Source organism: Pipistrellus kuhlii, unplaced genomic scaffold, assembly GCF_014108245.1.
Source record: "Pipistrellus kuhlii isolate mPipKuh1 unplaced genomic scaffold, mPipKuh1.p scaffold_m20_p_51, whole genome shotgun sequence".
In the NCBI taxonomy this organism is placed as follows: Eukaryota; Metazoa; Chordata; class Mammalia; order Chiroptera; family Vespertilionidae; genus Pipistrellus; species Pipistrellus kuhlii.
In genome coordinates this window covers 1,864,047-1,877,989 of record NW_023425553.1, presented here as the reverse complement: position 1 = coordinate 1,877,989, position 13,943 = coordinate 1,864,047, and the positions used below count along the sequence as shown (strand labels likewise).

Here is a 13,943-nt window from a genome sequence, read left to right as displayed (position 1 = left end):
AACAGATAATAATTTAATTAAAAAAATGTAAAATAAATAAATAAATAGAAATAAAAATGTTTAAATCATTTTACAAAAAAAAAAAAAATCAATGGAAAAATATCCTTGGGTGAGGATTGAAAAAAAAGGAAGCTGAGTGTCAGTGTTAGAGAAAAATCTCTTGGACTTGTAATAAAAAACAATAAAACGTTGTCAAGTACGCTTAACTACCTTATTTTCAAATCTCTGTACACCTAAGTACAGTTTGAAACATGTTTTTCAGTGTGTGAAGTATATTAAGATTCTAGAATTTGAAGCACATTGGATCAATGTGTAGAAATTCTGGAGAGTAGATGATCTAATCACTTGTTTTTTTGTTTCTTATCATTTCCAAGATGCCTTGGTTTTAGTACAGCAAAGGTGCTTGTGGTGCTGGGCACATCCTAGTGGGCAGAAGCCTCCTATTTGGTCCGTTGTATGATCTGTTTATGTCATGAGGTAGGGTTGATGGGTGGCTCTCTAGCTCAGTACATACATGCTGCTCCCCTTCTTCACATTCTTTTATTTTTTTAATATATTTTATTGATTTTTTACAGAGAGGAAGGGAGAGAAATAGTTAGAAACATCGATGAGAGAGAATCATCGACCAGCTGCCTCCTGCAACCATGCCCTTGACCAGAATCGAACCTGGGACCTTTCAGTCCGCAGACCGACGCACTATCCACTGAGCCAAATCGGATTCGGCTTTTAAAATATATTTTTAATGATTTTTTACAGAGAGGAAGAGAGAGGGGTAGAGTCAGAAACGTCGATCAGCTGCCTCCCCCACACTACCCACTGGGGATGTGCCCGCAACCAAGGTACATGCCCTTGACCGGAATCGAACCCGGGACCCTTCAGTCCGCAGGCCGACGCTCTATCCACTGAGCCACACAGGCCAGGGCCCTTCTTCACATTCTTATATCACCAATGGATTGTTGCCACCTGCTCTTTGTTTCTAGTTTCTGATTATTTCCTGAAAGTACAATTTCTTGGACCAAATGTATGAGCAGCTTTAGAATTCATATTGTAGTATATATGTCTCCCCCCTCCAATTTATTACTGTTAACATTTTGGCATATTTTCTCGCATTTTCATTCTGTCTCTCATTCTCTCTCATTCTCTCTCTCTCTCTCTCTCTCTCTCTCTCTCTCTCTCTCTCTCTCTCTCTCTCTCTCTCCTCTCTCTTCATTTCTTACCTTTGAATACAATTTGCATCAAGAAACTTCACCCCTAAATAATTCAGTATGTGCCCTAGCTGGTTTGGCTCAATGGATAGAGTGTCAGCCTGCGGACTGCAGGGTCCCAGGTTTGATTCTGGTCAAGAGCGCATGCCTGCGTTGCTGCTTGATCCCCAGTAGGGGGCATGCAGAAGGCAGCCTATCAGTGATTCTCTTTCCTCATTGATGTTTCTATTTCTTCTCTCCCTTTCCCTTCCTCTCTGAAATCAATAAAAAATATATATTAAAATAAGGATAATTCAGTATGCATCACCTATAAATACTGACTTTCTCCTATCTAACAACATCAACACTATTACAACCAAGAAAATTAATAAAATCTCTGTAATATTAACTATTTGGGTCAAACATTAGTGATACCTTTTCCTATGCCATTCTTTCTGCCCAGCATGTGCTTCAATCAGTCTGTCTGATTTACCAAATCCCACACTTTTCTTAGGGTCCAAATTCCAATTCCATTTATTTCATAAAACTTTCACTGATAACTCCAACTCTCACTAATCTCTAGTACGCTTGAGCTCCTGGAATGCTAAATTACTTGTATCAGTCACTCATATGTGTTCTGTTTATTACTTGTTCTCAACACCCACAGTCTATATTCTTGTGGAAAATTATACTACACTTAACCTCTTCTTATGCTTTCTGTTGTAACTTTATTTCTCAAAATTATTGATAATCATGATAGAGAGACTATAAGAAGAAATACTTCTTCCTATTCTTTCTTAGAGATTCCTAGTATTCTGCCTTTTTAATCTGGGAAGGAGACTAGCCAGATGAAGAGACACATGGGAAATGTGGGGAAAATAAGTTTATGTTGATTCCGGGATTCAGAGGACTTTAAATAGCCATTTTTTTTTTTACAACATTCTCTCCCTATCCTCCCTCCTCCCCACCACCAACAAGGTTCTACTGCTCCGTTACCTGAATGGAGTGTATCCACCCATGAGGGACTGAGTAATTTAGAAGTATGTGAAACAGTGGGGCAAATCACAGAGTCCTGTCTTAGAAAAGCAGATTGAAGCAATATTTGGACTCTGAACAAGGCCTGAGTTGAGATGCGAGATTGTAAATGAAAAAAATCAAGCGTGCCATAGCCTATCAGAGGGAGAAAGCAGATGGCATTCTGACTAAATTACATAGATGAAACATGGATGCTTCTTTGTGCCCTTTTAAAAATATTTTTATTGATTTCAGAGAGGAAGGGAGGAGAGAGAGGAATATCAATGATCAGAATCATTGATCAGCTGCTCCTGTACACCTCCACACTGGGGATTAGATGTGCCCTGACTGGGAATAGAGCCGTGACTTCCTGGTTCATAGGTCGATGCTCAAACACTGAGCCATGCTGGCTGGGCTCCATTTTCTTTTTTGAAACACCTCGTTTATATATCTGCTGCATCACTTACTATGGTATGACTTAAAACTACTCACATCATTCTATCATTATAGATAGTATATTAATACTTTGGTTATACCTCATTCATGTGTGTCCTCACTGAACTTAGCCCAGTATTTATAGTGGACTAGAGGCCTGGTGCATGAAAAATCATGTACTGGAGGGGGTTCCTCAGCCCAGCCTGCCCCTTCCCACAGTCCAGGAGCACTCAGGGGTGGGAGGCGACCCAGCAATCAGGGGAAGGTGATGCCCCCATAACACCTCTGCTGTTGCCACTGCCGGCAGCGCAAGCCTCGGCTGGCCCTGGTTACCTGAGCCTCTGGTGGCCCTGGACGGCTGGGCAGCTGCCATCCAAGGCTTGCCTGTGCCTCACGTAAGCCCTTGGGCAACTGGGGGGCTGAGGGGACTGGGGGACTCCAGAGGCCGGGCTGAGGGGACTGGGTGCCACCATCTTGTGGCTGTGGGCACCACCATTTTTGAGGGTATGGTAGCAATTAGCACATTTCTTCCTATTGGCTGTGGGTGCTGCCATCTTTGAGGGTGGGGGCAGTCAATTAGCATATTTCCTCATTGCCTGTGGGCACCGCCATCTTTGAGAGTGGAGCAGTCAAGTAGCATATTCCCTTCTTACTGGCTGTGGGTGCTGCCATCTTTGAGATGGTGTGAGGGTAAATTAGCATATTCCTTCTTTATTAAATAGAATAGTTAGAAAGTGTTGACTTTAATTAATCTTGCAGAATTATTATAAAGATTATTGTAAAACAATTTGTATCAATTGCCTGATACAATGCCTAGTACCCATCCTCAGGAAAGTGTCCCTTCCTTTTCCCTCTTTAATGTACTCCTGCCTCATTTCTTTCAACTCCTTATACATTCTGTTCATGAGAAGAGAATGGAGATATCTTCCTTTCATTGCTCACGTGTCTCTTCTTCAGGGCACTAGCACTGACTGTTTTGCATCTCTCATTTGTTTATTAATTTATTTCAGGTCACTGGCTCTGTTCAAATCAGAGATCCCCCAAAGACAGCAGCAGGCAGAGGTAATATGACATCTCTACCATTTCTGGATGCCAACCCCATGGAGAACCCAGCACTCTTTAATGACATCAAGATCGAGCCCCCAGAAGAACTTCTGGCCAATGATTTCAGCCTGCCCCAGGTGGAACCAGTCGACCTCTCCCTTCATAAGCCCAAGGCTCCTCTCCAGCCTGCCAGCATGCTGCAAGCGCCAGTCCGCCCTCCCAAGCCACAGCCTGCTCCCCAGACTCCTGTCGTGTCCACTTCGTCATCTGATGCAGGCACTTTAGCAAACATCCCTACCGTTCTGACTCCAGGCCCTATCCTGGCCTCCTCTCAGGGCACTGGTGGCCAGCAGATCTTCCATGTGATTCACACCATCCCCTCAGTCAGTCTGCCAAATAAAATGAGTGCCCTGAAGACCATCCCGGTAGTGGTACAACCGCTGCCCATGGTGTATACTGCTTTGCCTGCAGATGCGAACCCTGCAGCCATTACAGTCCCACTCATTGGAGGAGATGGCAAAAATGCTGGATCAGGTGAGCATCACTGTGCCCCTTTCCTCAGCTTCACCTCCATCAATCTATTCTCTCATTTATTATTTTACTGATTTTTTACAGAGAGGAAGGGAGAGGAACAAAGAGTTAGAAACATCGATCAGCTGCCTCCTGCACACCCCCTACTGGGGATGTGCCCGCAACCAAGGTACATGCCCTTGACCGGAATCGAACCTAGGACCCTTCAGTCCTCAGGTCAATGCTCTATCCACTGAGTCAAACTGGTTTTGGCTATTCTCTCATTTATTTATTGACATTATTACAGATGTCCCCAATTTTTCCTATTTTTGCCTCCCTCCACCCAGACCCCAACCCACCCCAGGCCTTCTCCACACTATTGTCTGTGTCCATGGGCTATGCATATATGCATATGTATTCTTTGGTTAATCTCTTCTTCCCACCCCCTGCTCTGAGATCTGTCAGTCTGTTCCATGCTTCTATGTCTCTGGACCTATTTTGTTCATCATCAGTTTATTATATTCATTAGATTCCACATATGAGTAAGATCATGTGATACTCATCTTTCTCTGACTGGTTTATAGAGCTTAGCATAATATTCTCCAGGTCCCTCCATGCTGTTGCAAAGAGTACGAGATCCTTTTTTTTTTTTTTTTTTTTTTTAAGCCTCATAATATTCCATTTATATATGTGCTACAGCTTCTTTTTAAAAATCTTTATTGTTGAAAGGATTACATAGGTTCTCTTTTCCTCCCATTAGCCTCTTCCAGCCCAGTCCCATCCTCCTCCCCCTGCTAGGTCCCCACTCCATTGTCTGTGTCCATGGGTCATGTATATATGCATGCAAGTTCATTGCTTGATGTCTACCCCAGCTGTTTTTATCCACTCATCTGCTGATGGGCACGTGAGCTGTTTCCATATCTTAGTTACTGTCATCCAGTCTCTTTTTGAGTTGTCCTATCGCCTGCCTCTTTTTATCCCCTCCAATTATCCTGGCACACAGCTTCAAGCACAATCTTTCATACACACTGTTTTTATCACGTCGTTTCAATGCTTAAGAATGTACAATAACTCTCTTTTGTTTAGCCCAGGCTTCTCAAACTGGGGTATGCATATCCTTGAGTGAAATACTATGTATCTTCCTGGAACCTATATATTATTTGAGAGTTCAGTAATTTAAAACATTTTATATTTTAAAAATATGATTTTATTAAAGAGAAAAATATAAAATTTGAATAACATTTTAAGATAAAACACAAACTTCAAAAATAGTTTTATGCTTACTAGGCTTGGGGCTTTTCAGGAGAGTGTTTTTGTCCTTCTATGCCATTAGGAATGCCTTGGCAGACAAGTTGATAATGTTTCTAGGCCTACATACTTAGCTAGACTTAGATCCTGCTAAGCTCCTAACACTTTTTTCCCCTGCAGGTAAAAGTCTCCTTTGAAATATTGCCATTTCCTTATGTTCCTCCTCATTTTAGCATCTGTCACCCTCCATTTTACTTTTTTACTCACCTGTATTACAGTATATGGGCATTCTTCCTAACTGAATTGTAAATTTCTCAAAGACAAAACTGTGTTTTATTTCTCTTTTGGTGTCTTCAGAGAACCTAACACAGTGATAGATAACAGTTGTCTCACAAAAAATAATTTGATGAGCCCTGGCCAGTTTGGCTGTGGCTAGAGTGTCGGCCTTTGACTGAAGGGTCCCAGGTTCGATTCTGGTCAAGGGCACAAGCCTGGGTTGTGGGCTTGTTCCCATTATAGGGCATGCAGGAGGCAGCCAGCCAATAGTTGATGTTTCTATCTCATCATTGATGTTTCTGTCTCTCTCTCCCTCTGCCTTCCTCTCTGAAACCAATAAAAATATTTTTAAAATTTGATAAACAAACTTGGACATTTGTCTGGGAGAGAGTTCATCTACTATAATCTTTCCTTCTGCTTAATTTTTAAAATGAGTTCAAAATTCAAAAATGTATAAAGTCTCCCTTTCACCACTATCCCCCAACCATCCAGTTTTCCCTCCTGGAAGTAGTTTATAAATGGGAATGATCAAAGAAAAATATATGGCTTCTCGAAGTGTTTCCATATATATAGCTTCACACCATCTATAGCATTCTGATCAGTTTTGGATGTTATGCCTTAAAAAGTTTGTTGGGAAATTGGAGTATACTTAGAGGAGAGAGATTAGAATGGTTCAAGGACTGAAATCCATGTCAAATATTTAACATGAATTAAAAAGACCAAAGGGAAGAGATGTAGGTAGAATTGACTAGGAACCAGATTTCAGCTCCAAATGCATAATAATCTGGCCACTAAGTGTTATATATATTAGAATCCCAGTGCATGAATTTGTGCATGGGTGGGGTCCAGCCAGCCTGGCCAGGGGGAGGGAACATGGGCAGTTGGCCGGCCTGCCTGCTGGTTGAACTCCTGGTTGAGGGGACAATTTGCATATTAGCCTTTTATTATATAAGATATACACTGAGTGGCCAGATTATTATGTGTTCAGAGATCATAATAATCTGGCCACTCAGCGTATATATATATAAAATGAACTTTCTAAGTGTTTTCAACCATTGAAATCTAATGCCTTGTGATTGTTGCATCACTAAATGTAAGATGCTGAAAAACAACATATCAAGTATCAAATTTCTGAGACTCTGCAATGTTCTTTTGAATAAAAACATCATCATTGACTAGAGGTTAACTTTGGTAATGTAAATATTCTTCACAATCTTGTTTTTGAGATCTCCTGAGGAGGTTAATTAAAATATAGTTATTAATTCTTGTACAGGGAGAGAGAACCAAAGGAAAAAATGAAATGAAAAATAAAATTCCCCGTGTTGGAATTTACTGATCAAGACAGTGGTAGCACCTCGGGATGGTTTGAAGGGGCTTTGAATTCCCACCATAATATTCATCAGTCCATTAGAGCCAGTCTAAATAAACAATATGTTTCAAAAATGTTTCATGTAGTTTCAAGCTAAGCTAAGACCATTAGCTCAGTGGTCTCCAAAATGGTAGGCTTCCACCTCAAGTGAGAGAGGTGCCCAAAGCAATTAGAGCACAAGGAGAAAGTAGCAGCATTTCTATTTGCATTTTTTTGCCCCTCACATATTATTTTTTTATTTTCATAATGTACACAAAATTGTAATATACTAGCACATTTATAACACACATGCAAACACATATATATTGAGATGCATACTTAAAACTTTTTCTTTACCTGAGGATATGTTTATTGATTTTAGAGAGAGGAAGGAGGGGAGAGAGAGCGGGGAGAGAGAGGGAGAGAGAGAAAGAGAAAGAAACAATGTGAGAGAGAAACATCAATTGGACATCAATTGGTTGCCTCCTGTACGTACCCGGACCGAGTATTGAACCCACAACCTAGGTATGTGCCCTGACTGGGAATCGAAACTGCAACCTTTTGATATACAGGACAATGCTCCAAACAACTGAGCCACCTGGCCAGGGCCATGTTTAAAACATTTCAGTGAATGTTGTACAATAAGGTATGAAGGCAATTGCACTAGCCAGGTCCTTCCTCGTTCAACTTTATTAGCATCCTTAAGTTTCTAGCTTTTACTAGATCTAGGAGACTGCTGACCACAGGACTGAATTTCGTTTGATGTCAGAAACACAAGTAATCTATACTAATGATAAGGTAATATGCTAATTAGACCAGGAGCTCTTCCGGGAGACCTTCCAGATATCCTTCCTGATAAAGCCATGGTGGCGGGGCCAAGGCAGAGGCGGTTGGGGTGATCAGGCCAGGAGGGGAAGGTAGTTGGGGGCAAGCAGGCTGGCAGAGGGGTCCAGTTAGGGGTGAGCAGGCTGGTAGCAGGGGAGGCAGTTGGGGGCGAGCAGGTCGGCAGTTGGGGGAGCAGTTGGGAGCGTGCAGGCCAGCAGGCAGAGTGGTTAGGGGTGATCAGACAGGCAGGCAGGTGAGTGGTTAGGAACCAGTGGTCCTGGATTGCAAGAGGGACCACTAGTTGATAATAAGAAATATTTGAGGGCTTCTTCCAACATAGGGAAAAGGAAGGATGTAACATGTATCAAACACCTACTAGCTACCCGGTATGTGTTTCATTGGCTTGTTTTCATTTAGGAACACAAAAGCCAAAGGGGGCATTATCACCTGTGGGCTGAGAATAGGCATTTGTCTTAGGACAGCCAGGGAACTATTCAGAGTATGATTCAACAAGCACGCATTGAACTTGACTTTTAAGCAGACCCTGTCCTGGGGGCTGGAGGTAGAGTTCATTCGTAACCAGACCCTATCCTAGAGAAACTCACTGTCCTATCCCACTCCCTATCCCAGAGAAGCTTATTCTTGTGGTACCAGAATGTTCCTGACTATCTTTCCCTCAAAGGAATTTCTCTTTCCCGCTATGCTAAATACTTTAAATATTCTTCTCTTCCTTCTACACAAATACAATTCTCCCATCTTTTGCTTTCCTTTCTTTTTCTTTCTGCTCCTTCTCATTGTGGGCCAAACTGGGAATCCTGAAAATTATAACAGAGACACATATTTGTAGTCCATATTGTTCCTTTTCTTTGCTTTTAGTGAAAGTTGACCCCATGTCTATGTCTCCACTGGAAGTCCCAAGTGACAGTGAGGAAAGTGCAAATGAGAGTGGATCCTTGGCCTTACAGGGACTGCAGCAAGAGTGAGTACTTTTGTCTTCACTTCAAGACCCTTTCTAAGTATATATGTGTATCTGTGGTAGAAATTGAACAAATTCTTAGACACAATAGCAAGAATGTGGGGACAAAAAATATAGGGAAACCTTTCCCAGCAAAGGTATGAGTTTGTGTGCGTACATGTGCACAGGTATGCATATTGTGGCAGAGTTAGGTTCTAATTGTAGATCATCAATTTTACCCTTGAAAAATTGGCAAATTTCCTGTAAAGTACAGCTGCATAGGGTTTCTTTCTGTATGTTTAAAGCAGCCTTGTCATCCAGTGTTGGGACTAACAAAGTAGTTGGCTTGTATTTTAGCAATCATGTTGTATGAAAAATATATTTCTTTAAACACAAATATGAGACTTGCAAAATGCTCACACTGTGTGGGAGCAGAAACCACCCAAGGAAACATTGCCACCTCCTGGAACCTGCACGTACTGAGCAGAAAGGGCTAGTTAAGGGAATTGCTTGTACTATCTTACTTCTTCTTTTAAGGGTCAAGTGATTAATTTGCATGTATGCAGTGGTCCTACTGCATGTATGTCCATTTATTTAGACTTCACATTAAAAGCATTCATTGACCCTATTTCTCTCTCTCTCTCTCTTTTTTTTTTTTTCCTCAGACCAGCAGCAATGGCCCAAATGCAGGGAGAAGAATCCCTTGACTTGAAAAGAAGACGGATTCACCAATGTGACTTTGCAGGATGTAGCAAAGTATACACCAAAAGCTCTCACCTGAAAGCCCACCGCAGAATCCATACAGGTCTGGTCACCTTCACCCCATCCCAACACACACACACACACACACACACACACACACACACACACCGTACAGCCTCTGAGAGATAGGAAGGGAAGAAAGTCTTCAAAGATTGATCCATTTATAATCATGGATTAGATTCCATTCATGGCTTTTACTCTTATGCCTTGTTCCTACTCTAAGCTTTTTTTAAAAAAAAAAAAAAATATTTTATTGATTTTTTACAGAGAGGAAGAGAGAGAGGGATAGAGAGTTAGAAACATCAATGAGATGAGAGAGAATCATCCATCAGCTGCCTCTTGCACACCCCCTACCAGGGATGTGCCTGCAACCAAGATACATGCCCTTGACCGGAATCGAACATGGGACCTTTCAGTCCGCAGGCTGATGCTCTATCCACTGAGCCAAACCGGTTTTGGCTACTCTAAGCTTTTATATTATAAAACCAGCCTATGACTACACTAAGCCTGGTGTCTTCTGAATAGCCATCATCTCCATTGATTACCTGTAGGTGTTCCTTTTTTTTTTTTAATCTTCATCTGAGGATATTTTTCCATTGATTTTTTTAGAAAGAGTGGAAGGGATGGGGAGAGAGAGAGAGAGAGAGAGAGAGAGAGAGAGAGAGAGAGGGAGGGAGACAGACAACTTCAGCAATTATTTCAGTATGTGGCCAATTTTGTTTCCTCCACACCCCTTGCAACTCCCCCATCCCACACTATTACTTTGAAGCAGATTTCAGACATCATATTATCTTTGTCATAAATACTTAAGAATATATCTTTAAAAGGCAATGGACATTTAAAAATAAGCTGAAGGGAGTGGCAGGAGATATTTAAAGTGCTCAAAGAAAGGAATGTAAAAATTTCTTAATATCAAATTTCCCCAGTTGTCTAATAAATGCTTTTGAAAAGGTTGTTCAAATCAGTATTTTAAAAAAGGTTCTTACATTAAATGACATAGTTACAATATTATGAGAAGGAGCCAACTATGCCAAAAATTTAAGGAAAGTGTTACTCTTATCTAGGCAGAGTACAAAAGCTAGGAGACGGGAGTAAGTTTGTCTTGTTCTAATGACTGACGGAAGCCCAGCATTGCCAGGGCATATTAAGTGCAGTGGTTGGTGGTGGAAGCATTGAGTTACAAGAGTGGAAGGGGGCCCAGCCAGAGTGGCTCAGTGGTTGAGCGTTGACCAGCAGCATTCTCTTACTGGGGACCAAGCCAGCAATCCCAGCATATGCCCTGACCAGGAATTGAACTGTGACTTTCTGGTATATAGGTTGACTTTCAACCACTGAACCACACCGGCCTGCTTTGTTGAAAGATTTTTGATTACTGACTCAATCTCCTTATTTGTTAATAGCCTGTTTAGGCTTTCTATTTTTTCTTTTTTGAGCCAGTTTTTTTTTTAAAATATATTTTATTGATTTTTTACAGAGAGGAAGGGAAAGGGATAGAGAGTTAGAAACATCAATGAGAGAGAAACATCAATCAGCTGCCTCCTGCACACCCCCTACTGGGATGTGCCCACAACCAAGGTACATGCCCCTGACTGGAATCAAACCTAGGACCTTTCAGTCTGCAGGCTGACGCTCTATCCACTGAGCCAAACTGGTTAGGGCTTGAGCCAGTTTTGGTAGGTTGTATGTTTCTAGGAATTTATTCATTTCTTCTAAGTTATGCAGTCTGTGGGCATACAATTGTTCATAATTGTCCCTTATAATACTTTTTATATCTGAGGCATCCATTGTAATGTCTCTTCTCTCTTTTATGATTCTTAGAATTAGTGAGATGACACATTACTATGTTGTACATCTGAAATCAATACTGTATGTTTACTAGATATAATTAAAATGGATATAAAACAAAGAAAATAAAATTTTATTATAACATATGATATCATGATTTTTAAAATATTCAATTGACACAGAAAAGTGAAAAGTAAGAAAGGAAAAAAAGGAAAAAAAAAAGAAAGTCCTTTTCCCACAGCTTTTCTCCTCACTTTCCAGATATTCACTTACTGTTAATAATTTATCTCATAATTTGCATTTAAGTATATTGATATTACCTTTGTTCTGAGTACTTAAACATGCACTGTGTGATTTACACACCCTAATGGGATCCTCTTGTGTTAATGTATTTTCTATTACTTTTTTTCATTTAGCTTTTTATCCAGAGCATACATATTCCATATATAACCCAGAAGCACCTTGCAGATACTGAGCATGAACTATTTTTAAAAATTTGACTTAATCTTCTCCTCCTCCCATTCCATGCACTTTAATTTCTGAACTGACACAGAAGAAGGCCTGTAGGCTAAGCTGAGGGCTCCTTCTAGTGGATCACATTTTCTTTCTGTGTATATGTCTCTCCTTAAGACTATTTGCTGGGAGGTATTAGAGGGGAGGATGTGGCTGCTACAGTGTGGTACAGGTTCAAGTGTCAAAGACCTCAGTTTGGATCCCAGGTTTCTCATTTACTAGCTGTGTTCAGAAGAGATGTGTCAAACAGCCCTGCGAGTTATTTTCTTCACCTTTAGAGATGATTAAACAGAGACCCAGCCAGAGAGAAGTTACTTATTTCAAGTCACACAGCTGGTATGTAGTAGAGCCAGGATTCAAGCAAAGGCCTGTTGGAGCCAGCGCCTGCCGCCTTCTCCTGAGCACTTCTGTGAGATTGAACAAGAGCCTATCTTCAAAGTGATTGCCTCACCTTTTGACCAAAGCCTTGCTAAAAGCTTACGGCCTCTGTTATCTTTTCTGTGGCCAAACATCTCTGACTCCCCTTGTTTTGTTTTCTTCATCTTTCCCTTTTAGGAGAGAAGCCTTATAAATGCACCTGGGATGGCTGCTCCTGGAAATTTGCTCGCTCGGATGAGCTCACTCGCCATTTCCGCAAGCACACGGGCATCAAGCCCTTCCGGTGCACAGACTGCAACCGGAGCTTTTCTCGCTCTGACCACCTGTCCCTGCACCGCAGGCGCCATGACACCATGTGAGCTCCACAGTCCGCACTAGAAGAGCTGCGCTGGTCTCATTCCTGGGTGTGCGCTGAGGTCATGACCATCTTTTCCTCTTTGACTTCAGCTTGCCTCTGGGATGGGACCGGAGTAGCTCACTGAGCCAGGTTGATGAGACTGGAGGCAAAGATAGCTGATTTCCCATGGTGGCTCCTCATATTCCATCCTCACATCTCCGTCTAGGTTGAATAAAAAGTGTGGCACCCATGGTCGCAGATGGGACACTTTTTCTACAATAACAAAACAGGAATCCAACTCAAGGCTGTGAACAAACATATGCTGCTTTTTTTCCTGTTTTTCCCTCCTTTTGTTCTAGAATTCTTATCCATATTTTTGAAAAAATCAGTACTTAAAAGTGGTTGGTAGTGTTTTAAAATGACTTTTTTTTTCAAGTTCCTAGACAGAAGAGGGCATAACAGTGTAGCTTGTTGGTAGAATGGATTGGCATCCTGAGCATAGGACACATTCTCAGTAAATTTACTGAGTCCCATGCAAAACTCAGTGGTTTTGTAAATCCAATCCTATTTGTCCTGACAGTTTGGTTTTCACACGTGCGGGCACTTCTGCTTCATAAGTCCATTGAAGGGAATGAAGTGATCTTGTCCATCTCCTTCTCCTTCCTTCTCTTCCTCCTTCAACATTAAGGATTTTACAGCACAATCACCTTCTTTTTTGGGTTAAATATTAGGACAGTGGTCGGCAAACTCATTAGTCCACAGAACCAAATATCAACAGTACAGCGATTGATATTTATTTGGAGAGCCAAATTTTTTAAACTTACACTTCTTCTAACGCCACTCCTTCAACACAGACTGGCCCAGGCCGTGGTATTTTGTGGAAGAGCCACACTCAAGGGGCCAAAGAGCCGCATGTGGCTCGCGAGCCTCGGTTTGCCGACCACGGAGTTAGGACAAATATTTGAAGCACACGTTGACATGCTGGTAGGATGAAAAGTGTTTCAGGAGAGCATGTTGGACCATGACAGGAAGAAGCAGAATAAAAAAAATAGAGAGGGACTGTCACTTGGATATGACGCTAAAAGTGCTGTAATCACAAACCTCATTCAAATGGCAGCCTGTTGAGACAGTGTCTTGAGGGGGCTGTATTGTACTGTTTATTCTTTTGTTTACATAAAGCAACTATTATGAGTATAATGCATGATGAGAAATCATACACTGGGGCCATGTCATAGAAAGGTGAGGGGTTGTAAGAAAAAGATTTGTTCATTCCATGGCATTATTAGCATGCATTCCTGTGTTTCAATTGGAATAGGAAGCTTCTAGTGA

At 41.4% G+C, this 13,943-nt stretch overlaps 1 protein-coding gene across 3 annotated transcripts in view; it reads left to right on the top strand.

The window, feature by feature from the left end:
• The window catches only part of KLF8 (Kruppel like factor 8), a 70,558-nt gene extending 57,215 nt beyond the window's left edge, over positions 1-13,343 (top strand). For all 3 annotated transcript variants that reach the window (XM_036415773.2, XM_045573495.1, XM_036415772.2), the window contains exons 3-6: positions 3,644-4,211; positions 8,761-8,863; positions 9,505-9,644; positions 12,455-13,343. In XM_036415773.2, the coding sequence (XP_036271666.1) occupies positions 3,644-4,211; positions 8,761-8,863; positions 9,505-9,644; positions 12,455-12,636 (993 nt within the window). In that variant the 3' untranslated portion in view covers positions 12,637-13,343. The remainder of the gene's footprint in view (positions 1-3,643; positions 4,212-8,760; positions 8,864-9,504; positions 9,645-12,454) is intronic.
• The last annotated feature ends 600 nt before the right edge of the window (positions 13,344-13,943 follow it).